At 43.9% G+C, this 25,000-nt stretch overlaps 1 protein-coding gene across 1 annotated transcript in view; it reads left to right on the top strand.

Annotated features, from left to right (window-relative positions):
• LOC129698832 (dipeptidyl peptidase 4-like) overlaps positions 1–25,000 on the top strand; it is a 66,685-nt gene that overhangs the window by 5,608 nt on the left and 36,077 nt on the right. Inside the window, exons 3-10 of the mRNA XM_055638144.1 lie at positions 3,410–3,505; positions 5,081–5,172; positions 9,792–9,866; positions 11,374–11,426; positions 11,516–11,588; positions 11,899–12,019; positions 18,050–18,204; positions 22,196–22,290. Of these exons, the coding sequence (XP_055494119.1) occupies positions 3,410–3,505; positions 5,081–5,172; positions 9,792–9,866; positions 11,374–11,426; positions 11,516–11,588; positions 11,899–12,019; positions 18,050–18,204; positions 22,196–22,290 (760 nt within the window). The remainder of the gene's footprint in view (positions 1–3,409; positions 3,506–5,080; positions 5,173–9,791; positions 9,867–11,373; positions 11,427–11,515; positions 11,589–11,898; positions 12,020–18,049; positions 18,205–22,195; positions 22,291–25,000) is intronic.

The raw sequence follows: 25,000 nt of genomic DNA, 5'->3' as shown, positions 1-25,000 counted from the left end.
TCATCAACTTTTACAGATTGTTTCAAGTTTAAAGATCTGTTGACATCAGTGGTATTTCCTTCTCCTTTATCTCAAATGTAATTGTAATCTTAATCCATTGTGATATGTTATCAACCACAACCCTATTCTGCTCTAAATGAGTCAGCATTTAATTTCCTTAAAACAACTATCTAATGTCGCTGTAACTTTGATCCTCTCCAATTAGAAATTACCTCTGAGTCTGAGAAGTTTTAAAGTCAAACAGCACGGAAAGCCCTCCTTGTAGTTTTAGTTTACTTTAGAGGTACAGCGCGGAATCAGACACTTTGGCCCAGCGTGTCGGCGCAGACCAGCGATCACACGTGCATTACTTCTGTCCTACACACTTGGGACTATTTACAGAAGTGAATTAACCTACAAACCTTCAGGATGTGGAAGGAAACTTGAGCACCGAGAGAAAACCCATGCGATCACAGGGAGAACATACAAACTCTGTACAGACAGCATGCGTAGTCGGGATCGAACTCGAGTCACTGGACCTGTAAAACATGAACTCTGCTGCTGTGCCACCCCCTAATTCCCCTAATCCAGGCCATGATTTTGATGAACCTCCTCTGCATCCATTCCAAAGCCACTACCGTTCTGTATTGGGGTGACCAGAACTGCACTCAATACTCCAAATTCAGCCAAACTAAAGGTGCATCATGACTTCCTGACTTATACTCAATGTCCTGGCCGGTGAAGGCAATCATTCCATATGCCTTCTCTACTGTTCTCTCTATTTGTGTCGCTGCTCCTTGATGTATGTATAAAGCAGAAAAAAACCAGCCTCATTCCTGTTATATTATGTTCTTGTGAAACATTTTCTATAATTACTTGGGATTTAAACTTTCATGTTTAACATATGATGATCATTTGATGGGAGCAGGTCTGTACTCGTTGGAGTTTAGAAGGGGGGGGGGGGGGGATCTCATTGAAACTTGCAGCCTAATGAAATACCTGGATAGAGTGGATGTGGAGAGGATGTTTCTACTAGTGGGAGAGTCTAGGACCAGAGGGCACAGCCTCAGGAATAAAAGGTACCATTAGAAAGATGAGGAGGAATTTCTTCAAATAGAGTTGTGAATCTGTGGAATTTGTTGCCGCTGATGGCTGTGGAGATCATCATAGCATATTTTCAGGGCTGCCAACATTGGGTGAGAGTTGGGAGTGAGAAATTGCAAGAGACCAAGCCCGAGGGAGCGTAGCGAGTCTTTAAACTTGCACTTGAATGCAATATATATGCTTTAAATTAGATTAGCTGTGAATAAGGTTAGATTAAATTACATTCCTAATTACATTCCGCAGTAGAGCCTAGGCTCTGATCAACAGGCGCAGCACATGACTGATCTTAGTACATTCATGTATGGAAATCAGATTATAATCAAACACTTGGCCCATGTTGACCAACCTGGGTCTCACTGCACATCTGGTACTACTCCTGACCCTGACTCCAGTTGCGTACCTTCTCTCATTCCTGACCCTGTGTCCAGCCTTACACCTGGCCCCCTGTACTACCCTGATCATAGCTGCTTACCTGCTTAGGTTCCCAGTGCTGAACACTCCCATTGTCCCAGCTTTGACTGCACACCTAGTACTGTTCCAGACCTTGACTCTGGATGCACACTTGGCCTTGCTCCTAGCCCCTCTGCACTGACAATATATCTGTCCCACACATAAAGCCCCATATCTGACCCCCTGGACTTAACCTATTATGTTCAAGTCCACAGGTGCTTATCTAATGTGGTAATTTTTTATGGGGCACTTCACAGACCAAATTATGTGTAACAAAATTTGCTACACACATTGGCTTCCTTGTTATCTAACATGCTAGTTACTTTGTCAAAGAAGTCATCAATTGGTTGAACACAATTTCTTATCCATAAAATTATACTCACTCAGCTGTATAAATATTCTGTTACCATTTCTTTCATTTTCCTAACAAACTGTCCTGAAGTCATTATCACCCCCAATATTTTCAGTATTTTGCTGTCTTCCTCTCAGCTGGGACTTTTCCGAAATGCAAAGTCCAATAATTATATACTTAAGCAATAATATTCTATTTAATGTGATCTTGAGAGTACATCGTATTTTCTGTGGTAGTCATAACACAACAATGATAAAAAGATCCTTGTTTCGATTACACCTATCAACATGCATACATTATTATATTACAGTTAATATGTACCAAGGGCAAATTTTTGTTCCAATGCTCCTCTTTCCCAATTACTTTTACATTGAAGTGATTGAAATCCAAGTGAAGTTTAAATGGCATCAGAAAAATAAAACCTCCGGAATGGATGATGTTCATTATGCCCTCTAATCTTATCCTGTAAAAAGTATCCTACTTAACCAACTCTTCTTGAAGCATTAATATAGATGTCCAAATAAATTAGTCGAGGCAGGTACTGTAACAACATTTAAAAAATATTTGGGCAAGTATATGGATAGGAAAGGTTTAGAGGGATATGGGCCAAATGCAGGTAAATGGGACCAGTGTAGATGGGGCATGTTGGTCAGCAGGGACAAATTGAGTCGAAGGGTCTGGTTCTGTGCTGTAGACTCTCTGACTGATATAAGCAAAAGAGATGTCTGTAACCCTGAGCATCTTCTCAATGGTACAGATTTTACAATCCCCATAGTTCTTATCTTGTTACTTTCACTGCTCTATTATAACTTTGATGTTTCTAGCTGTGGTGTCAGATGTTCACCTCTGATCTCAGTCTTCAGCCTTAGACATGTTTGTTGCCATGGTGACTTACAAAAATAAGTTAGAAGAGCGACACTGATCTTGTGGTCACCCCATTACAGGAAGGGTGTGTTGTAACATTCATCAAAATTCTGCTGAATTTTACATAGTTATTGGAAAGAATAAAGATGAAGTAGTATAAATTGGATAGTTATATGGATTAAATTGGATAGTTATATGGAAGGGAAGGGAATGGAGGGTTATGGTCTGAGCGCAGGTATATGGGACTGGGGGAGATTATGTGTTCGGCACGGACTAGAAGGGTCGAGATAGCCTGTTTCCGTGCTGTAATTGTTATATGGTTATATGGTCATAGGGTAAAGCTTCCACATTGGGATTAGGATGATTTTGCCAGTCTTGTAATGGTGGGATATGGATTAAATGCAGGCAGATAAAAGTGTTGGTCTTGGCATCAAGTTCAGCACAGACATTGTGGGCCAAAGGGCCTGTTCCTGTGCTGTACTGAAATATCAGTTCTCAGTTCGGAGACAATGATTACAATGGCATTTGGTGTCATTTTGATACATTACTTTTTTATAAAACTATGCATCTTAATTGAGAAACATTAAATACCGTTAGTTATCGAAACATTCTGTTTAAATTGGTAAATTATATAATATTTTTTCACCATTTTTGACGTAGGAACCCAGGAAAAGGATGATCGTCAAACATTTACTTTAATGGACTTCCTCAGAGGAACATACAGATATGAATCGTCTTATATTCAGTGGATATCAGGTAATGATTATTGTTTCATTGTTTCACACTCCATAACAATGATTTAAAAATGGTCAAAGGGGTTAAAAGAAACGTAACAATGATAGAGCTGTATTGATGAAGATTACAAGAGATAAAATAGGCATGTTATTGTTTCTTTGAAAATCTAACTTGGAATACTCACCATATCTTTCACCTCTCCAGAGGGACAGATTAAATAAAATGGAACTGCAAGTGCTGGGTTACAAAATAAAAGCCATTGAGTGGTGGAGTAACTCGGGTCAGCCAGCAACTATGCAGAATATGGATAGGATTATCCATCGATAGGACATAACATAGTCATACAGCACAGGAATAATGCCTATGGCACAATTTATCCAGGCCGATCAAGATGCTCCATCTAAACTAATCTAATTTGGCTCCTTTGGTCCACGTCCCTCTAAACCATTCCTATCCATGTATCTGTCCATGCTGTTATAGAACCTACTTCCTCTGACAGCTTGTTCCATGCATTCATCACAGTGCCCCTTGGGTTCCTATTTAAACTTACCCCCATCACCTTAAACCTATGTCCTCTGGTGCTTGATTCCCCTACCCTGGGTAAAAGGCTCTGCATTCACCCTATCTATTCCAAACATGTTGCAGCTAATGTTGTGGAAACAGTCCCTATGGCACGGCACAAGATGCTGGAGGAATTCAACAAGTCGGGCAGCATCTGTGGATGGGATGCACAGGCGATGTTCTGGATTGAAGGGTTCCGACTAGAACTATCAGCCACCCATTCCCTCCATGGATGCTGCCCAACCCACTGCCCCACAAGTACAGATGATGGAATCTTGGGCAAAGTGCAGCAGGAACTCAGTGGGTCAGGCAGCATCTGTGGACAGACGATGTTTCAGGTCGGGATTCTTCTCAGAGACATCATCATCATCATTATCTTACGTTTTATTGCCCCTCATCAACTACCCAAAGCATTCACTCTTTCCTCCATTGTTATGGGGCCACTGCAGTGTGTATCACCTCAAAATGCACTGCATTTAATCTTATGGTTCTCCCAAAGCCTTTGGTTTTAGTTTAGTTTAGAGACACAGTGTGGAAACAGACCCTTTGGCCCATCGAGTCCGTCAAGCCCGATGATCACCCTGTACACTAGTTCTATCGTACACATAAGGGACAATTTACAGAAGCCAATTAATCTATAACTCTGCACATCTTTGGAATGTGGGAGAAAATCAGAGCCCCCAGGGAAACCCCAAATGGTCATAGGGAGAACATACAAATTTGATACAGACAGTACCCATAGTCGGGATCAAATCTGGGTCTCTGGTGCTGTAACTCTACCACTGCGCCTTTGTGCTTCCCTCTACTGCCTGACCTGTTGATTTACTCCAGCACTTAGCCTTTTTTTGTAAACCGGCATTTGCAGTTCCTGATATCCATCAATTTTACAAGTGGTGAGTTCAGACACCTTAATATTTTAATCTGGTTCTGATATCTTGTCACTTTTCTAGAATGCCTTAATATTTTCTCATTATTGAAATATATGCAAATACATTGAGTCTTAAATTGTTTCCCTTGCCCCATTGATACTTTCAGAGTCTGAATACTTGCATGCATCCAAAGGCAACCAGATTCTGTACAATGTTGAAACGGATGAATCACGCATTTTTATGCACAACACCACTTTTGTAAGTATTTTTATTTTATACGTGAAAGATTGTGTGATATCTCGTTGGACTTGTAGATGTATTGATTTGCACCAGTATTTTTCTGTCTGCTGTGAAGTTTGTCATGTTTTTTAAACTAAACCTGTGCAGCAAATGAACTTATTGGCAGTGATCAATAAAGCTGGATAAAAATGACATGATGACCAATTAAACAAAACGATTTTTAGTTTAAACTAGACGAATTGTCACATGGGGAGGCCTGGACCCCAACACAACCCATTCCCAAACACAATTTTGCACCACTCGCCCATAGCCCCCAACTGCGCAGGCGCGGCTCATTCCCCTCATCCGCCAGCATTCCTCCTCCTCTTCATCATTCCGTCTTCTTCCCCATTCCACCTATCCTCCCCAATCGCTCCCTCACCTCTCCCTCCCTCTACTTTCCGCTACCCTCACTCCCTCCCTCTCTCCCTCCCTAACTCCTCTCCCCTCCCTATCCCTCTATCCCCCACTGCTCACCTCCCCCACTATCCCTCCTCCCCTCCCCAGGATCTCGAGGTTGCCGCTCCTCTGCCTCCTTGCGTGCCCGCAGCAAACGTCAGCCTCAAAGCTGAGCCTCAGCGCCCAGGCCTCAGCGCCGAGGCTCAGCGCCCAGGCCTCCAATCCTCGGTGCCGGCCGAGCCCGGAGGCAGCCGCCGCCATCTCAATTCTGGAAAGGCCCCAACTGCACAGGCGCGGCTGAGCTGTCGGGTGCCGTTGCGATGCCAGTAAAGACATGCATGGGAACTCGTGCATGGTTTTTAAGCCTTAATAACATTTAAAATATACCATTGATCTGAACAAAACTTGTTACACTTACAGCGCAGGATAATAGTGAGTAAGGTGGGGGAAAAATGTTAGCGCTATCGTGTAAGTAACTCGGTGGGTCAGACAGCATCTCTGGAGAACATAAATAGGTGACGTTTTTGGGCGGGACCCTTCTTCAAACCTGTAGAACCAGCACCTACAGTTGCTTGTTTCTATGTATGTATTGATGCTGTCACAAGAACCATCCTTGTGTGACATTTTTTTTGGGCTTCTCTGACACTTTCTTGTCCTTCTAATAATGTAGTGATGTCTGCCGAGCACAGAACTCTATTTGAGACCAGGCCAGTGTTTTATAACTCTACAGATTTTACATTTTATGCCTCCAAGTACAAATTCTACTGTGCTCGGTTGCTGTGGACATTTCTAAACCGATTGTGGCATCGATTGACCTGAAATAGTACGTTTTGACTTGGCACATGTCTGTATGTTCGATTTGAAGAGGCCGATGCTCTCTAATAGATTGGATGATTGGAAATGGAGGCCAGTCATAAAAGGGGCTGCTTCTGGTTAATTTAAGGTGTGGTTTAACTCCAGGATTGGAGCTGGTGTCTCAACTTTTTATATTTGGCACAAAGTGACCCATTGCTAAATTGGCCGATGATACAAAGGTAGGCTGGACGTACGTCGTGAGAAGACTACAGAGAGAAATGGAGCTAAACTCAAAGTGCTAGAGGAATTCAGTGGGTCAGGCAGCATCTGTGAAAGGAATAGACATCAATAATAGTCACACAGCAGGGAAACGGTCCCTTCGGCCCAACTTGCCACTTGTAGCTTGAAGGTGGATAGGTCCGTCCACTATTACTGAAATGTGTCATAAAGAGGGCTGTAAAACAAGATTGGTACTCAATGTAACCATCGTTTCACCAACTGGAGAAAGGCCCTGACCTCCTATCTACCTCGCAGGAGACTATCTTTAATCAGACTTTACTGGACTTTATCTTGCATTAAATGATATTCTCTTTATCCTGTATCAGTACACTAAGATAAACGATAAAGGGAGTAAACGCGAGTCCCGATTACTGCAAGATAAAGTCCAGGAAATTCCAATCACAGATATTCTGAGGGTCTCCTGTGAGGTAGATATTAGCTCAGGATGGCTCTCTAGTTGTTGATAAGATGGTTTAGTTGCCTGATGACAGCAGGGAAGAAACTGTCCCTGAATCTGGAGGTGTGCGTTTTTACACTTCTGTACCTTTAGCCCGATGGGTGAGGGGAGAAGAGCGAGTGACTGGGATGCGACATCATTGATTATGCTGCTGGCCTTGCCGAGGCAACGTGGGGTATAAATATAAAATGATGAGAGGCAGAAGACGGAAGACGGTCAGAACCTTTTCTCCCAGGATGGACATGTCAAATACTAGAGGGTGTAGTTTTAAGGTGAGGAGGGCAAGGTTTAAAGGAGATGTGTGGGACAAGTTTTGTTAACATAAAGAATGGTGGGTGCCTGGAATGCACTGACAGGAGTGGTGGTGGAGGCAGATACAATAGTTGCATTTAAGAGGCTTTTAGATAGCACGTGTATTTGCAGGGAATAGAGGGATATGGATCACATGTAGGCAGAGGAGATTAGTTTAACTTGGCATCGTGCTTAGCACAGACATTGTGGACCAAAAGGCTTGTTTATCTGATGTGCTGATCTTTATTGTGGGGAGAAAAAAAATCTCCTCCTCTTCTCCTTTCTAAAAGTACGTCCTTTTATTCTGAGGCTGTGCCCTCTGCTCCTAAACTCTCCCACATGGACAGATGACGTTTTGTTTGGGACCCTCCTGCAGCCTTGTACTCGGGGTTACATCATCTGCAGTTCCTTGTGTTGACTTTAGTCATCTTGTTTTAATGACTGAATGAATGGATGAATGAATGAATGTATGAATGAAAACTTTATTGCCATTCAGATATACACCTAGATACAGTGCACCTTGAACGAAATTTCGTTGCATTTGACTCTCCAAAATCAGGTAATAGTAAAAAGTGCTAGGTGCGTCCATAAAAATGCCTCGTGTGCATGGTTCTGTAAAATAAATATATATAAAAAGTTTTTAAAAAGTGTCGATATTTAAAAAAGTTCTAGCCTCGGTTTTGTTGATTGTTCAGTAATCTTATGGCCTGGGGGATGAAGCTGTTGCAGAACCTGGTTGTCCCGCTCTTCATGCTGCGGTACCTCCTCCCAGAGTTAAGCAGTATAAACAGTCCAAATTGTGGGTGTACGGGGGCTCTGGTAATGCCCTTAGCTCTAATCAGACAGCGCTTGTACCCCATGTCCATGATGGAAGGAAGAGAAGTCCCAGTGATTTTTTCCGCTGTCCTCACCACTCTCTGAAGGCACTTCCAGTCTGCAGCTGTACAGCTGCCGCACCACGTAGAGATGCAGCTGGTCAGGACCGACTCAATTGTGCTTCTGTAGAAAGTGGCGAGGATGGGAGGGTGGAGGTGTAAACTTCTCAACCTGCGGAGGAAGTACAACCGCTGCTGTGCCCGTTTTGCCAGAGATGTAATGTTTGTGGACCAGTTTAAGGTGTTCGTTATATGCACCCCCAGGAACTTGATGCTTTTCACCTGCTCCACTGCTGAGTTGTTGATGCAAAGTGGAGTGTGACTGGGCTGAATTTTCCTTCTGAAATCGACGACAATCTCCTTGGTTTTGTTCACATTTAGGAGAAGGTTGTTCCTGCTGCACCAATTCACCAGCTGTTCCACCTCCTCTCTATATGCCTGGTCGTCGTTATTGCGGATGAGGCCCACTACTGTTGTGTCATCCGCGTATTTGATGATATGGTTAGTAGTGGACCTGGCGACACAGTCATGTGTCATCAATGTAAAGAGCAGCGGACTCGGGGCACAGCCCTGAGGGGAGCCGGTGCTCAGTGTGATGACCGAGGAGGTGTTCTTCCCCACCCGCACAGATTGGGGTCTTTCAGAAAGGAAATCCAGGATCCAGTTGCATAGTCTGGTATTGAATCCTAAGGGTGCCAGTTTGCTCACCAGATGCTGGGGGATTATCGTGTTAAATGCTGAGCTGAAATCAACAAACAGCATCCGCACGTGGGTGTTCCTCTCCTCCAGGTGTTGTAGGCTCAGGTGGACTGCAGAGGAGATAGCATCCTCTGTGGAGCGGTTCGGGCGATAAGCAAACTGGAACGGGTCAAAACTGGAGGGGAGTTTAGAGACCATGTGCTGCTTAATAAGCCTCTCAAAGCACTTCATTATTATTGGTGTGAGTGCTAAGGGGCGATAATCATTCAGGCAGGTTATTGTGGACTTTTTGGGAACTGGTATGATGGTGGCTGTCTTGAAACATGATGGAACAATGGCCTGGTTCAGGGAGATGTTAAAAATGTCTGTCAGAACCAGAGCCAGCTGGTCGGCACATCCCCTAAGCAGATGCCCCGGTATGTTATCCGGTCCAGCTGCCTTTCGCTGGTCAATGACCTCCAGGATTCTGCGGACTTCAGCAGTTTCAAAAGACAGTGTCTGTTCTCCTGGTTGTGGCTCTAATTTCCTCACTGTAGTGGTGTTCAGTGCCTCAAACCTGCCGAAATGATTATTTAGTTCATTTAGAAAGTCTGTGTCATCCTTACAAGACATCTGAAGGGCCTTGTAGTTTGTTATGGCCCGGATGCCTTCCCACATGTTCCTGGTGTTGTTAACATCCTGGAAGAAACCCTGGATTTTCTGTCCGTGGGCGCGCTTTGCTTCCCTAATTTCGCAGTTGAGGTTGGCTCTCGCTGTTCTCAGAGCCCCTTGTTTTAACTTTATCTATTATTTTTGATGACCAGGAGGAAGCCAAAGCTTTTTTGTCTGCTGTCTCAGCTGATGCAAAATATGTACTTCTGGAAAGTAATCGCACAAAGGTAATGTGGCATTTTGTGATCTTTATTATTGGTTTACTACAATAAAAAGCATTAAACACTTGCAAATCTTGCAGGACTCAGAACATTTTATTGAAACAAATACTCCATATTCCATCCATGTGAGCAATGACGTGTATCTTTATTGATAGTTCGAATTCCCAGTCAAGGAGCCTTACCTTGGGGAAACAAGCCCTTCTGCCTCTCATCCATGCTGACCAGGATGCCCCATCTAAGCTAGTCCCATTTACCCACGATTGCCGCATATCACTCTCAAACCTTTCCTAATCATGTACCTATCCAAGTGTCTTTTAAATGTTGTTATTGTACCTGCCTCAACTACCTCCTCTGGCAGTTCTTCCATATACCCACTGCCCTCGGTGAGAAAAAAGTTGCCCCTTAGGTTCCTATTAAATCTCTCACTTCTCAGCTAAAACCTATGTCCTTTCGTTCTATTTCCCCTACACTTGTAAAAGACTATTTGCATTCAGCCTTTCTATTCCCCTCATCATTTTATACACCTCTGTAAGATCATCTCTCAGCAACCTGCACTCCAGGGAATAAAGTCCCAGAGTATCTTTAATGTTATTAAATATTATATTCCCTACTTTTATGCATTATTTAAGGTCAAAGTCTATCCAGTCAAATGAAATTGTGCAACTAAAAACTGTCACCATTATTTTAGACTGAAGAAGTATTTGAGGTTTCCATTTCTCCTTTGTTGATTTTATTTTTTCAAATGCAGTGCATGGGGAGCTAAACCAAATAGACCCTCAGCTAAAGCTAAATAGAGATGGAAGGCAGGATCAATTAAGAATCAGTCTGAGAAGGAGGAAGAGGCAGGGTGTTGATTGGCCTGGAAAAAAACCCACATATTAGGATGTAATACTGACGGTAGAAATGCTGCCTTACAGCGCCAGAGACCCAGATTCGATCCGGACTGTATCGAATTTGTACATTCTCCCTTTCACTTTGTGGGTTGTCTACGGAGGCTCTGGTTTCCTCCAACACTCTAAAGCTGCAGGTTCGTAGGTTAATTGGCGTTGGTAAAAATTGGAAATTGCCCCATATGTGTTGTGTGTGCTGATGAAACGTAGACTCGGTCGGCCGAAGGGCCTGTTTCCGTGCTGTATCTCTAACGTAACCTAAAATGAATTAGGCAAAGTATGCTCAGATGATTAGGGAAGCCAATCTCCCTGCAAGTGAGAGTTCAGCCTAGCTGTGTGGGGTGAAAGTGGGAATTGAGACATATGTAAATAGATACATAATGCTAGAGTAACTCAGCGAGTCGGGTAGCATCTCTGGAGAAAAGGAATAGGTGATATGTTGGGTCAGTTCCCCTTCTTCAGACTGAAAGTAGGAGTTGGGGGGGGGGATGGAAAATAAACAGGAGGGGGGAAGGCCAGAGCAAATCAGGCCCAGCATCAGAGGTTAGAGTCCATAATGGTACATTGTGAAGTAATATCCGATGCAATTGGTTGTACACTGACACACTCTCTCTTCTTCACAGCAATGGAGACATTCATTTACAGCCTCGTATTCCATTTATAATTTGACGAATAGGTGAATGAAAATTTTGGAAAAATATTATTATTTGTACTTTAAGTTGAAAATATAATGATGCTTTATTAAGATAATCTCTTCTTCCTTAGTAACTTTGTGAAGAATGCTTTCCTCAACCACCAAATACAGAATATAAAGTGGGCTCCAGTGGGCCATAAACTGGTTAGTTATTTATTCATCAATCTTGCTTCCAAAGTACATTTTTAATAATATTTAACACAGAACAAACATCATTTTGCGTGCAAACCAAAGTTTATTCTGTTAAAACTTGAAACATAGGTCATTTTATAATATCCAACATTGAAAAAGGTTTAGTCGAGTTATTAATTGTTGGTTTCTGCCAAGCTTTCTGCCACTTTAGTTGGATCTGAACTAATTGGTGAAATGATGGTATTTTATATTTTATTTATTTCCTGATGTTTTGAGAGAATTTCCACATGATATTTTAAAACTAATCTCCTCTTCTCCACAGGTCTATGTTTGGAATTACAATATTTATTTCAAAGCTGACCCTGGAAGCACTGCTGAAGTCTTAACAACCGATGGAAAGAAAGATACGATTTACAATGGCATCCCTGACTGGGTTTATGAGGGTAAATGAAGAGCTATAATCATTTTAGTTAATTAGGTAATGATTAGAAATATATTTTGGCCCAGATATTCTGCTGAGCATTGAAATGCCTGAGATAACTGACACCCTGCCGGCTAAAATCTCCAAATCCCATCCCAGTCATCTTCAACATAGATCCTTCATTCTAAGTTTGGTTTGGTGTAGTGTCACGTATATCGAGGTACAGTGAAAAGCTTTTTTCGTTGCATGTTATCCAGTCAGTGAAAAGACTATGCATGATTATAATCAAGGTGTCCGCAGTGTACAAGTACAGGTTTCAGGGAATAATGTTTAGTGCAAGGTAAAGTCCAATTATTAGATAATCTGAAGGATCTCCAATGAGATAGATGGGAAGTCATTTAGTTGCCCCAGTTGGTGAGAGGATGGTTCAGTTGCCAGATGACAGCTGGGAAGAAACCGTCTCTGAATCTGGAGGTGTGCATTTTCGCACTTATGTACCTCTTGCCTGATAGGAGAAGGGATAAGAGGGAATGACTGGGGTGAGAGACATCCTTGATTATACTGGTGGCCTTGTCAAGGCAGCGTGGACTGTAGATGGAGTCAATGGAAGGGAGGTTGGTTTGCATGATGGGGTCTTGGGTGGAGCTGTTCACAATATGTGAGATGCATCCCAATAAAATCCTTTCTACAGCGCATCTGTGGAAGTTGGTGAGAGTTGTTGGGGACCTGCTGAGCTTCCTAGGCCTTCCAAGGAAGTGGAGGCATTGGTGTGCTTTCCTGGCCATTGCTTCGATATAGTTGTTAATGTCAAGTCAAGAGTTGAGATTGTTTGGACAGGTACATTTATGGGAAAGGTTGAGAGGAATATGAGCCAAACAAAGAGAAATGGGACTATAATCCTCAACTGTTTTATCATGGAGTCAGGCGCTTTGGCCCAACACTCCCATGCCGAGCAAGATACCCCATCTAAACGGGTCCCATTTGTCATTTTGTTTTGCCTATATCCCTATAAACATTTATCCATGCACATGTCCAGTCTGAAGAAGGGTTCCAACCTGAAATGTCACTTGTCCATGTCCTCAGAGATGCTGCCTGAACCATTGAGTTACTCCAGCACTCTGTTCTATGCATAATTCCAGCATCTGCATATCCTGTTATCTCTGTGTTTTAAATGTTGTTATTGTACCTGCCTTAACTCTTTCCTCTGGTGGCTCATTCCATATACCCACCATGCCCTGGGTGGAAAATGTTGCTCTTTGGGTTCCTATTAAATCTTGTCCATATACCTATACTCTCTGATTCTTGATTCCACTACGCTGGGTAAAAGACTCTTGTGTATTCACCTTATCTGTTCATATCTTGATTTTATACACCTCCTGTAAGATCACCCATCCGTCGTCCTCCTGCGCTAAAGTCCTATGCACCAGTGGCCTCAGCTGCTCTTTTATTCCCTTCTTGATTAAACATAGAAACATAGAAATTAGGTGCAGGAGTAGGCCATTCGGCCCTTCGAGCCTGCACCGCCATTCAATATGATCATGGCTGATCATCCAACTCAGTATCCCGTACCTGCCTTCTCTCCATAACCCCTGATCCCCTTAGCCACAAGGGCCACATCTAACTCCCTCTTAAATATAGCCAATGAAGTGGCCTCAACTACCCTCTGTGGCAGAGAGTTCCAGAGATTCACCACTCTCTGCGTGAAAAAAGTTCTTCTCATCTCGGTTTTAAAGGATTTCCCCTTTATCCTTAAGCTGTGGCCCCTTGTCCTGGACTTCCCTAACATCGGGAACAATCTTCCTGCACCTAGCCTGTCCAACCCCTTAAGAATTTTGTAAGTTTCTATAAGATCCCCTCTCAATCTTCTAAATTCTAGAGAGTATAAACCAAGTCTATCCAGTCTTTCTTCATAAGACAGTCCTGACATCCCAGGAATCAGTCTGGTGAACCGTCTCTGCACTCCCTCTATGGCAATAATGTCCTTCCTCAGATTTGGAGACCAAAACTGTACGCAATACTCCAGGTGTGGTCTCACCAAGACCCTGTACAACTGCAGTAGAACCTCTCTGCTCCTATACTCAAATCCTTTTGCAATGAAAGCTAACGTACCATTCGCTTTCTTTACTGCCTGCTGCACCTGCATGCCTACCTTCAATGACTGGTGTACCATGACACCCAGGTCTCGCTGCATCTCCCCCTTTCCCAATCGGCCACCATTTAGATAATAGTCTGCTTTCCTGTTTTTGCCACCAAAATGGATAACCTCACATTTATCCACATTATACTGCATCTGCCAAACATTTGCCCACTCACCCAGCCTATCCAAGTCACCCTGCAGTCTCCTAGCATCCTCCTCACAGCTAACACTGCCCCCCAGCTTAGTGTCATCCGCAAACTTGGAGATATTGCCTTCAATTCCCTCATCCAGATCATTAATATATATTGTAAATAGCTGGGGTCCCAGTACTGAGCCTTGGGGTACCCCACTAGTCACTGCCTGCCATTGTGAAAAGGACCCGTTTACTCCTACTCTTTGCTTCCTGTTTGCCAGCCAGTTCTTTATCCACATCAATACTGAACCCCCAATGCCTTGTGCTTTAAGTTTGTATACTAATTTTTTATGTGGGACCTTGTCGAAAGCCTTCTGGAAGTCCAGATACACCACATCCACTGGTTCTCCCCTATCCACGCTACTAGTTACATCCTCGAAAAATTCTATAAGATTCGTCAGACATGATTTACCTTTCGTAAATCCATGCTGACTTTGTCCAATGATTTCACCACTTTCCAAATGTGCTGCTATCCCATCTTTAATAACTGACTCTAGCAGTTTCCCCACTATCGATGTTAGACTAACTGGTCTGTAATTCCCCATTTTCTCTCTCCCTCCCTTCTTAAAAAGTGGGGTTACGTTTGCTACCCGCCAATCTTCAGGAACTACTCCAGAATCTAAAGAGTTTTGAAAGATTATTACTAATGCATCCACTATTTCTGGAGCTACTTCCTTAAGTACTCTGGGATGCAGCCTATCTGGCCCTGGGGATTTATCGGCCTTTAATCCATTCAATTTACCCAACACCACTTCCCGGCTAACCTGGATTTCACTCAATTCCTCCAACTCCTTTGACCCGCGGTCCCCTGCTATTTCCGGCAAATTATTTATGTCTTCCTTAGTGAAGACGGAACCAAAGTAGTTATTCAATTGGTCCGCCATATCCTTGTTCCCCATGATCAACTCCCCTGTTTCTGACTGCAAGGGACCTACATTTGTTTTAACTAATCTCTTTGTTTTCACATATCTTTAAGTCCTTTATCCTCCTCCGAGTTCTAAATATCTCAGTTTCTCTGGTTTACTGCTTCCTCCGGCCAACTTATATGCCTCATCCATGGATTTAACACTATCCTTGATTTCCCTCGTTAGCCACGGTTGCCGCCTTCCTGGTTTCATTTTTTCGCCAGACAGGGATGAACAATTTTTGGAGTTCATCCATGTGTTTTTTAAATCTTTGCCATTGCATCTCCACAGTAAACCCTTTAAGTATAATTTGCCAGTCTATCCTTTGCCAGTCAATCCCCATCTCATATCTTCAAAGTCTCCTTTCTTTAAGTTCAGGATCTTAGTCTCTGAACTAACCGTCACTTTCCATCCTAATAAAGAATTCCACCATATTATGGTCACTGTTGCCCAAGGGACTTTGCACAGCATGTTGTACAACTGTAACATAACATCCCAACTTCTATACTCAATACTCTGACTGATGAAGGCCTGCATGCCAATAGCTTTCTTGAGTACCCTATCTATCTGTGCCACCACTTTCAGGGAACTATGTACCTGCACTCCTAGATCCCTCTGCTCTGCAACTCCTCGGGGCCCTGCCATTCACTGTATATGTCCTGCCCAGGTTTGACTTCCCAAAATGCAACACCTCACCCATAATATGAATTGTACGAATGTAACATAACGTCTCTACTTCTATGTGTAGGAAGGAACTGCAGATGCTGGTTTATACCAAAGATATACACATAATGCTGGAGTGACTCGTAGGGGCAGGCAGCATCTTTGGAGAGAAGGAATGGATGATTGTTTGGGTCGAGACCTTTCTTCAGACTGATGTCGGGAGAGGGAGATGCATAGATAAGGAAGTGTACGGTGTGAAAATAGGACAAAGGGAATGGAGATCAAGGAAAATGTAGAATAGATGGGAGAAGATAACAACAAAGCAAACCGAGATAAAATGTAATCGGAGACAGTACAACTGGTTGGAGAACTGGGAAGGGGATGGACAGAGAGGGAAAACAAGGGCTACTTGGTGTTGGAGAAGTCAAAATTCATACCCCTGGGGTGTAAGCTATCCAAGCGAAATATGAGGTGCTGTTCCTCCTATTTGTGTTGGACTTCACACTGACAATGCAGGAAGCCCAGGATAGAAAGGTCAGTATGGTAGGCGGAGTTAAAGTGTTTAGCAACCGGGTGATCAGGCAGACTGAAAGGAGGTGTTCAGCCAAACGATCGCCGAGCCTGCTCTTGGCCCCTACTTCTGTACTCCGTTCCCTGAGTGATGAAGGCCAGCATGCCAAAAGCTACCTGGTCTACATGCAATGGCACATTGTGTTTCCACATTCCATGGGGGTTAGTAAGCAGTGGTCAGAAGCAAGATTACTGCATATGATATCTGTTAAAATCATATTTTATTTCTCTATCCAACTGCTCGAGCCAAAATCCTGTTTTTATAATAGGTCACCTCGACCATGTCCTGTTGTAACAAGAACATTTTCTCGGTGCCAAGAACCTTCTCCAAATGTGGTCTCTCCTTAATCTAAATAATGGTACAGTTTTATAAAATGTGTAAGAACATTTAAAGTGAAAGGCTCGACTATCTCAGGCCATCAGCTTCTCTCAAGTTGAGCAATGGTGTTTAGCAGAGGTACTATTGCAGAAGGATGTAGATATTATTTTATGATCTTGTATATAAGATCATGAAGGGAATTGATGGGGTAAATGCACAGTCTTTCACCCAGTCGAAGAACCAGAGGACATGGGGTGAAGGCGAGAGGGGAAAGATTTAATAGGAACCCAAGATTCAACTTTTTCACAGAGATAGGTGGGTATATGAGACGAGCTGTCAGAGGGGGTATTTGAGGCAAGTACCAGAACAACATGTAAAAGGCACTTGGACAGGTACAAGGATCGGAAAGGTTGGGAGGGATTTGGGCGAAACACGAGCAGGTGGGACTAGCGTAGAGGGGGCATCTTGGTCGGAATGGATAAGTAGGGCTGAAGGACAAGGTTATATGGAGCATGACTCTATGACTAATTATGTCTATTTTGGAATAGAATATTACTCTGTGCATGGAGGGGCAAAATATTAGCCAATAGTGAGAGATTTGTAAATCAAAGTCTTGTTTTCCAAAGTGTCAATGGTGTTACAGTGACATTTTATAAAGTAAACTGTCATATATTCAGCAATACCTGTGACAATAATTTGTTTAATGTCTTAATTGTATATTATTCCTTAGTACTTTAACAGTCCATTAAATAATATTAGTAATGTCTTTGCACTGGACATTTAAAAAGATTCTAAACGTTAGAAACTTAGCGGTCAGGATTATACACAGTCACGGGGAGAACGGGTAAACTCCATACAGATAGCACCCAAAGTCAGGATTGAGCCTGGGTCTCTGGCCCTGTGAAACAGCAGATCTACCAGCTGCACCACTGTGATGATCCTGTTCCTCCAGCATTTTGTATTTTTTTTTTCTAGCATCTGCAGATCCTTGAGTGGCCAGAAATTGTGTTTTTTACTAAATGATGCAGACCGAAGAAGGGTCCTGATCTGCAAGGTCACCTTCTCCTGAGATGTTGCCTGACCCCCTGAGTTGCTCTAGCACTTTTTGTCTTTTCTTTGTCAACCAGTAGTTCCTTGTGTCTGCAATTATTCCACTTAATTGAATATTGTTTGAAATTGCTTCACAGGGGTTTAGACTTGGGTTTATTGCAAAAATTAAAATAAGAATTATTATTATTGAAACAATACCTCTTCCCCTATCACAGAGGAAATGCTTTCCACAAACAATGCTCTTTGGTGGTCCCCAAATGGAAAGTTCCTTGCCTATGGACAATACAATGATACAGAGACAGAAGTTATAGAGTATTCATTTTACGGCGATGGACAGTACCCAGAAACAGTGTCGATTCCATATCCCAAGGTACAAAAGTCCTTTAAATGTTTTCCATTAAAAAAATGTATTTTAAAAAGATTGCTGTCTGTTCTCTACAACTCAAGACATAATTACAGAGCAGACTCGATGATCCACATCACCTAATTCTGCTCCTATGGTTTATGGTCTTTTGACTGTGACTTTTCAAACGACAGAGTTCTTGTAGATCTGCAAACTCCGGAATCTCCATAAATTAGTGTTACTGAGAGTCCTTCAGTGTGAAAACAGGCCTTTCGGCACAACTTTCCCACACCAACCAACATGTCTCATCTGCCTTTGTTTGGCCTATATCCCCCTAAACCTGTCCTATTCATGTACCTGACTACTTGTTCTTCAAAATTTCTTGCTTCAACTACCTCCATCGGCAGCTCATTCCATATGTCCACCACCTTTGTGTGAAAAAGTTACCCCTCAGATTGCTATTAAATCTTTCCCCCTTCACCTTAAACCTATGGTACTTCCCCCCCCCCCCCCCCCCCCCCCCCCCCCAGCAAGAGACTATGTGAATCTACCTAATCTAGTCCTCATCATTTTATACAGCTACTAGACTTAGTGGGACCCGTTGGGTCCCATATTCACATGGTAGGGCTGGTCCCCCAACCCGGTATTCCACCAGTGGGGGGGTAGGGGGTAGTGCTTTCTGGAGCACTAGTATGGGTGTTGTGGGCTGAAGGGTCTGGTTACCAGAGGGCTAGTATGGACATTGTGGGCCAAATGGATTCTTGGGGTGGCAGCTCAGTCACTCAAGCCTGATGTGCTGGCAGCTCACTCACGGCTGGTGGGCTGGCAGTTGACTTACGGCTATTCCTTGAAATTCTATTTCAAGCAGGGTGCAAGGCCACCGGATTCAAGTGCAGTTTCATACCACTTCAAGCAAGGTCCAAGGCCACCACATTCAAATGCAATTTCATACCATTTCAAGCAGGGTGAAACCACCATAAAACAACACAAAACACCACGCAAACGCCGCACTCACAGTTCAGTAGACATTCAGTGTGCTCAGTTGATTCACAGCTCAGACAGTTGTGACCTCTCCCTCCCCCATCTTACAGAGACTGAGCCACACCCACACTTCTGGGTTTTATAATCCCTCCGCAATTCATGGCGTGATTGACAGGAGATAGATTCTCAACATTTTTTAAACACTAATAACATTTATTTTTCATTGATGGGAAGAATCCTCTGCACCTGATGAGTGGAGGGGGACTGAGTAAGAGGGCCAAAAATCACAGCCATAAGTGGTAGCATTTTATCTAAAATCTATTTAACAGTGCATACAGGACGTTGTCAAGTTTAGACATTTAATCATTTGCCTTTTCAAACCAACCACCACCAACCATTTGCTGTGCTGAGGGGGGGGGGGGGGGGGGAGGGTGGGAGAGGGGGGGGGGGAGGGAGGGGGAGAGAGGGGGGGGGGGGGGGAGAAGAGAGGAAAGAGGGGGGGGAGAGAGGGGGGGGAGAGGGGGGGAGGGGAAGAGGTAGAGAGAGTGTGTGCTGAGAGGGGGGGGGGGGGAGGTGGGGGGAGCAGAGAGGCGGAGGGTGGAGGGAAGGGGGTAGGGGTGGAGTGGAGGGGGAGGAATGGAGGGGAGGGGGGAGGAAAAAGAGGGGAGGAGAGGGGGAGGGGGAGGGAGGGGGGGGGAAGAGAGAGAGAGGGGGGGGGAGAAGAGGGGGGGGGGGGGAGAAGAGGAGAGGGGGGGGGAGAACCTAAAAAACATTTTAGAACCAAAAAAGACACATTCTGCAAGCATTGTAGAACCAAAAGAGACACTTTTTGCAAACATTTTAAAACCAATAACACTTTTTGCAAACATTTTAGAACCAATAGACACATTCTGCAAGCGTTTTAGAACCACTAAGGACACTTCATTTGAGTAGACATGTGTTCAGTGTTATTCACAGCTCAGAGAAACGTGACCCTCTGTCTTCCTCCAGCTTGCAGACACTGATTTAGGCACACCACTTCCTGGTTTTATAGTCCCTCCGCCAGCAGGGGCAGCAGAGAGAATGGGGAATTTTGTAAAATCATTAATATCTCTGTCATTTTTCATCGATGGGAAAAATCCTCAGCACACATACGGCGGAGGGGGGCTTTGAGCAAGGTGGCCAAAAATGACGGCTGTAGGTGGCGGCGTTCTCTCAGAAATCGCAGCACAGATGGCCAAAACCGGTCAAGAACAGACTTTTAGTAATATAGATATAAGATGACCCCTCATCCTCATAACATCAGTTATCTTGCATTATTTGTTTGTGAACAAGGTGGCCCAGTGGCACAGCATAGAGTTCGGGTTCAAGATTCTAGTTCGATCTTGACTACAGGTTTTGATTGATTTGATTTAATTTATTGTCATTGGCTTCAATGAAGAGACAACAAAATTATTTTTCCCTTAGTCATACTAAAAAATAAAAAAAACACACAAAACACAGAACACAGTAGGCCACCTTCCATCGGAGTCTGTTGCTCCCCACGTCCACAGGCCGCGTTGGGCGGAGATTCGCGCTGGCAACCCCCGGCAAAGGGTCCCAGGACTCTGCGATGTTAAAGTCCGAGCCGCCCACATTGGGAGCTCCACACCCACAGCTCCGCGATGTTGGAGCAGCAGCCCAGCACTCCGGAGCTCCAAGTGGCGATCCTAGGAAGGTTTCGCCTGCTCAGCGATGTTTCCAGCGCCTCGCCGCCGCTGCTGAAGCTCTGGTCCGGTCCTGGCAAGAAAGGCCGCGCCAATCCAGTTGGTAGGCCGCGGGGGGGGGGGGGGGGGGCGTGGATGCGACTTGGATAATATTCGCATCCTCGCCAGGAAGCGACTGAAGGACGGTTACCCCCTTACCCTACCCACTTCCCCCCCACATAAAATACTGAAAAAACCCTAAGAAAATACACTCTAAAACATAACAGCCAGACCATGGGCAGAGGCAGCTAGCAACAGCACCACCGGATGTCCAGAGGTGGCTTGTGGTGCGGTGTACACAGCTTGCACGTTCTTCCTGTGACCGCGTGGGTTTTCTCCGGGTGTCCCGGTTTCCTCCCACGCTCCAAGACCTCCAGGTTTGCAGGTTATTTTGCTTCGGTAAAATAAATTGTCCCTATAGTGTAGGATAGTGCTAGTGTACTGGGTGATCGCAGGCAGCGCGTACTCGAGGGGCTATTTCCGTGCTGTATCTTTAAAGTATAAAACAAAGAACAGTGTACTGTGTGAGAAGAGGCCCTTCAGCCCACATTGTCAATGCCCAGCATGATGCTAAGTTAAACTAATCTCATCTGCCTGCATGTGCTCCATATCCCTCCATTCCATGCATGTCATTGAGTCATACAGCAGGGAAACAGGCCCTTCAGCCTAACTCATCCATGCCAACCAAGATGCCACATTTAAGCTGGTCCCATTTGCCTGTATTTGGTACAAATCCCTCTAAAACTTTCTATCCATCTAAAAAGCTTCTTCAATGTTGCCATCATATCTGCCTCCACCATCGTCCCTGGCAGCGTGTTCTGGGTATTCATCACTTTCTGTATTCTGTGCAGACTGAAGAAGGGTCTCAACCTGAAACGTCACCTATTCCTTTATTCCAGAGGTGCTGCCTGACCTGTTGAGTTACTCCAGCATTTTGTGTCTATCTTCAGTGTAAACCAGCATCTGCCGATCCTTCATACATCCTCTGTGTAATGTGTTCATAAGATCATAAGTTATACAAGCAGAATTGGGCTATTCGGCCCATAAAGTCTACTCTGCCATTTAATCATGGCTGATCTATCTTTCTCTCTCAACCCCAATCCCTTGCCTTCTCCCCATAACCCCTGACAACCTTGCTGATCAATAGTCGCTAATCAATCAATAATGTGTGAAATGTAAAATATTTCAAAGTATAGCACTTTACATTTATCTTTCATGAGCAGTTACTATCGATAAGAAACCGTATTCCTGATTCTCACTGATAAAATTTAGGGCTATATTTGTTACCATGGAATTTTTTTTCTTAAAATTAGGCTGGATCTAACAATCCTACTGCGAGGTTATTTGTTGTAGATACCGAGACCTTGAATACCACTGAGCTTCAAGCCCCAGAAGAAGTTAAACCAAGGTACACTGTTTTTATTTTGCTTTCTCTGTTGTCTTGGAGTGTATTTTCTCTAGTTATTTCCCCAGTGTCAAACTCTTTTAAAAGGCTTGAATAGTAAATACCAGCTTGGTATTTGACAACATGGAGCTCAGCAGTTGAACCTCATTATTACTTTCCTTTGCAATACACAAAGTGCTGGAGAAATTCAACTGGTCAGGCAGCATCTGAGGAGGGAACAGGATATCATTTACGAGAGTGATCTCGGGAATGATTGGGTTAACATATGATGAGCGCTTGAAGGCATTGCGCTTGTACTCACTGGTATCTAGAAGGGGCCTCAATGAAACTTACCAAAAAGTGAAAGGCCTAGATAGAATGGATGTGGAGGGGATGTTTCCACTAGTGGGAGAGTCTACGACCAGCCATAGCCTCAGAATAAAAGGACGTACCTTTAAAAAGTACATGAGGCTGAATTTCCTTAGTCAAATGGTAGTGAATCTGTGGAATTCATTGCCACAGAAGGCTGTGGAGCCCAAGTCAATGGATATTTTTAAGGTGGAGATGGACAGATTCTTGATTGGTAAGGTTATCAGGGGATGTGGGGAGGAGAATGGGGTTGAGAGCGAATGATAAATCAGCCATGATTGAATAACGGAGTAGACTTGATGGGCAGAATGGCCTAACTTATGAAGGACGGTCAAAGTTTTGGGTTGGGATCCTTAGAGGTTCCTTTTTGTAGCTCAGATATCCCCTAACAACATTGGGCTAGCAGGTAATACCATCTTTCAACAACAAATCAAAGACCGGGTGCCACAGTGGTAGAGTTGCTGCCTCAGCGCCAGGGACCTGGGTTAGATCCTTACTACATGTGCTGTCTGTACAGAGTTTGTTAGTTCTCCCCGTGACCATATGGCTTTCCTCCAGGTGCTCCGGTTTCCTCCCACGCTCCAAAGACCTGCGGGTGTTTGAGTTAATTGGCTTCTGTAAATAGTCCCTAGTGTGTAGGAGGTGAAAGTGTAGATGTGTAGAACTAGCCTACGGGTAACCGATGGTTGCTGCAAAATCGATGGGCTGAAGGGCCTATTTCCATGCTGTATTTCTAAACTAAACTGCACTAAAGATGCATGTTGCAGGGCTGCCAACTCTCACGCATCGAGCGTGAGAGTCACGCATTTCATGAAATTCTCACACTCTCACGCTGATGACAGAATTTCTCATGCTCATATATATACATAATAAAATAAAGTCACATTTGACACCAAATTCACTTTCATATCTCAAGTATTAAAAAAGTTATGGCCATTTTCATACTCGGAAATTAGCATCTTGTTCCCTATTGATTTTCAATGGACATTACAAAAAAGCTGTGCTCTTGGATAATCAAAAGCCCATTTCTTAAGGAAAGATTAACATTTTTAAATAGCCTAAGTGTCCAAAGATTATTCACAAATAATTCACAATATAACATGATTTTTTTATCTAATTTACACTAATTTATAGGCCAAATGGAAGGAATTTAGTGTTCAATTGCTGTAAATAAATGCCCATTTAAATCGGCTTTCTAGTGGGTTCATGTGAACGCGCGCTGGTTTAGAACGTTGACATCGCGCTGGATTAGTGCCCTCAAATGCCGAGAAAAATACTGCGGGATATAAAAAGCCCAAAATGAACTACTTGCTATAGATAACTTGATATATAGAGTTATATATATGCCCCATTTAATGTAAAAATAAGGTACATACCTTTAATTGTTTGCTTTATGAAACCCTGGGGCTGCGAGAGGTTGCGGAATGAGACAGTAATTTTAAACTATTATAACTATATTATCGAGGCCTATAAAACTAATAATACCTTTTGCGACCGGGTCTTGCAGCGATTTTTCGTTAATGATTTACTAGGCTGAACATCTGCGATTAGTACAGCCTAGTAAAAATCGCGTTTTAAACCCGCCCCCTCCAAACAGCGCCAAAATCGCGGACCTGGCTGTGGGCAGATTCCCAATGGCGTTTCAGGTAGGTTTTGTAACATACCTACTCTATAGATGCTGCCTCGCCCACATTCACATTCCTGTGCAGATGGTGTGATAGGTGAGACATGGCGGAGGTCCTAACACCGTGCCCCCCCGCTCCGATGTCCGACCCCTGGGTCACTGACCCACACCTCCCCCGGACCCCCGGGTCACCGACCTTCACCTCCCCCGGACCCCAGCTGGACACATTCCCGGGGAGGGGGGGAGGAGAGAGGGAAATACTTCCCGGACATCGCCGCTTTACTGGCACACACTGGAGCACACAACCTAACGCACACCCTGACACACACACACACACTGGAACACACAAGGTTTAAAGGGATGTTTAAGAAGGAACTGCAGATGCTGGAAAATCAGAGGTAGACATAAGTGCTGGAGAAACTCAGCGGGTCGGCAGCATCCATAGAGCGAAGGAAATAGGAAACGTTTTGGGCCGAAGGGCTTTGGGATATGGGCTAAATGCGGATAAATGGACCAGTGTAGATGGGGCATGTTGATCTGCATGGACAAGTTGGGATGAAGGGCCTGTTTCCACGCTGTAAGACTATGACACACTAGAAAGGGTGGCAATTGCTCTGGAGAGGATCCAGGGGCGATTTATGAACATGTTGGCAGGGCTGGATATTTTTTTTCACTTTGAAGAAAGATTTGATTACTGGGATTGTATTCTCTGCAGAACCAGTGGTGAATAATATTATGAGA

Source organism: Leucoraja erinacea, chromosome 7 (assembly GCF_028641065.1).
Source record: "Leucoraja erinacea ecotype New England chromosome 7, Leri_hhj_1, whole genome shotgun sequence".
Taxonomy (NCBI): domain Eukaryota; kingdom Metazoa; phylum Chordata; class Chondrichthyes; order Rajiformes; family Rajidae; genus Leucoraja; species Leucoraja erinaceus.
Note: the sequence above shows the minus strand (reverse complement) of the source record. Positions and strands in the feature narration are given on the sequence as shown.